This window comes from Notolepis coatsorum (genome assembly GCF_963971535.1).
Source record: "Notolepis coatsorum genome assembly, chromosome: 11".
Taxonomy (NCBI): domain Eukaryota; kingdom Metazoa; phylum Chordata; class Actinopteri; order Aulopiformes; family Paralepididae; genus Notolepis; species Notolepis coatsorum.
The window spans coordinates 34,455,593-34,458,421 of NC_140175.1; the positions used below are offsets into that span (position 1 = coordinate 34,455,593).

The window sequence follows — 2,829 nt, forward strand, 5'->3', positions numbered from 1 at the left end:
CCCCTCATCCCCTGATGCACTGGGCGCAGCCCTGTTCCCTTCGTCCATCAGTGAGACGGAACATTTTTGGACTAATGCGGCTGGACCCTGGCTAATGACAGTGAATAGCCCTGTTGGGGGCAGATGATAGCAGCTGAGAACAATACCTCATTGTGACATCACCCACAGGCTGATCTATTTCAGGTTTCTTCCTTTTATAGTGTGCCGCTGGACATGTGTATCTGGCCTCATCTCCCCTCCCCAGGCTAACTGCATATAAAAGCTTTAGAAGAGGTTGCGGCCATCTGTGCTTAGGGATCACCTCCGAAACCCCTCCCGGCTCTCACTCCGTCCAGAGCAGGTTAACGCGCAGCGCCAGTCCACGGCGGTAACTCCCTAGCAGCATGGCGCCCAAGAAGGTTGAACCACCACCAAAAAAACCGGAGCCCAAAAAGCCAGAGCCCAAGAAGGAGGCGGCCCCGGCCGCCAAGCCAGCCCCGGCCCCGGAGCCCGAGCCCGAGGCCCCCAAGGAGATTGAGTTTGACCCCAAGAGCATCACCCTCGAGTACACCGCCGACCAGATCGACGAGTTCAAAGAGGCCTTCACCCTGTTCGACCGCACACCCAAGGGGGAGATGAAGATCACTTTCGCCCAGTGCGGGGACGTGATGCGCGCTCTGGGCCAGAATCCCACCAACTCCGACGTGCTGAAGGTGCTCGGCAAGCCGCGGCCGGAGGACATGAGCACCAAGCTGGTGGACTTTGAGACCTTCCTGCCCATGCTGCAGCACATCTCCCGGGCCAAGGACCAGGGCAACTTTGAGGACTTTGTGGAGGGGCTGAGGGTCTTTGACAAGGAGGGCAACGGCACCATCATGGGGGCCGAGCTGCGTCACGTCCTGGCCACCCTGGGGGAGAGGATGACGGAGGACGAGGTGGACAGGCTGATGGCCGGGCAGGAGGACGCCAACGGCTGCATCAACTACGCCTCCTTCGTTAAGCACATCCTATCTGGATGAACTGGACATGTAAAACGGAAGGACTGAAGCGTAACTCCTATTTTCTTATATCTGGATCTCTTACTTAATCCTGTGCCCTTTTGTGAGCATCTATCTGAGAGCATTGCAAGGTTTTTGTGTTGTCATACAGCAGCCAGACAGACAGACAGACAGACAGACAGCATGTCAGGTCAAAATACTGTTAATTATACTTAATTATAGACACCTGAGCTTTGCCTTTGAATGAATAATGTACAGTCAAAGACACTCATATGTAATGAAATGCCGATGAGATATTACAGACACCGAAACGCCATAAATAAAGAATTACAAACTGCCTCACAGAATGTTATTTTACCCCAAGTACAGTGTCTACAAGATGTTACATCTCATTTCCAGAGAGAGACAAAACAGAATTGCATATCCAGCCAGATGCAATATTAATGGCATTATGATTTGTCTCTCCACGGTTAAATTTACAATATTCATCACACACGCGCAAACATTTCGGTTTGAGGGGGTAAACGCAGGGTATTTCTGCTCATCACATTTCACTCCTAGTCCATCCGCTGGGCTTTACTGTGTGCCGTATGAGACAAGGACAAAGGATTGTGGAGCCAGGGGAGAACAAAATAGGATTTGCCTCCATCTGACAATGGAATAGGTTCTATTTTTACACGGAGAGCAACACTGGATACGCAACATCAACACTGAGGCTTCAGTGGAGAATGTTAGGGGGTGGGGGGGCAGGGGGGGGGCGTGTCCTTGTAATATGGGTGTCTGGGTGGAGGGGGATCTGAAGTGGACCCCAGCCTGCTATCCAGAAGTGACAGGGGGGGCGTTTGAGCGAGTGTTGGTCGCCTCAGTCCAGGGGCAGCTGCTGCAGATAAAAAAAAAAATGCACTCACCCTGGGGATGTGCACTCTGGTATCTTAAACACACACACACACATAAACACACACACACACATCACCCACAGTGTGCACATGCACAGGCACACACACACACACACACACACACACACACACCCACACACACACACACACACACAAACTCTTTCTCTCTCTCAAATGCAAACATAGCCTTCCCTCCACTCAACTACAATACCCTATAGCTCTACACTCATGCGTGTGCACAGCATGGACACACACACACCAAGCCATCCATCCATCTACCCACACGACCCCCCCCCCCCCCCCCCCCCTGCCCTTGTCATCTATCAGACAGGTGCCCCAGGCCTTGACTCTCTGAACCCGTGCTCAGAGCCAGACAGCTTACTGGCTTACTGCACGGTAAACACAAATTTCACACTAACTAATAACAACAAGCCACTATGACACAGGGAGCGCGATCTCTCCCTGTGTAAGTTAGAGCTATAAGAACATCAAAATTACTTGAGCCATCTCGACAGGTCTGAAGTGAACTGGAAGAGTCTACACTCTCCTTTCACACATCGGACGACATTGAACAGGGAAAGTGCTGCAGTTGGATGTAGATTTATGTAAAATGATGAATGCTTTTTTTTTAGGGGGGGTTTAAAGAGATCTACATGATTTATCTATTTATTTCTAAGTAGAGCATGAGCAATCTATGGGCCGATAGACTCATTCACCCGGGATGTGAGGGAGTACAACACCTGGCTTTCAAAATGATAACTTGTGTAATTTCCCTCCCCCTTTTGCAGGCTATTGTAGGCCCAAATGGCACAAGTATCGACCAGTGAACGTCCTTCCATAACCAAAGTTTGATGAATCGCTTTTCAACTTCGGGTTTCACAATGGCTCAGAAAGAGTTGAATAGCGTCTGCCAATTTCCTGGGCAATGGTTGGGCTCTGACGCAGATAAAGCATAG

At 50.6% G+C, this 2,829-nt stretch overlaps 1 protein-coding gene across 1 annotated transcript; it reads left to right on the plus strand.

Annotated features, from left to right (window-relative positions):
* The first annotated feature begins 307 nt into the window (after positions 1 to 307).
* Positions 308 to 1,286, plus strand: LOC311236515 (myosin light chain 3). The gene has a single exon (XM_084324193.1). The coding sequence runs from the start codon at positions 384 to 386 to the stop codon at positions 996 to 998; it is 615 nt and encodes a 204-aa protein (XP_084180319.1). The 5' UTR covers positions 308 to 383; the 3' UTR covers positions 999 to 1,286.
* Positions 1,287 to 2,829: the final 1,543 nt, after the last annotated feature.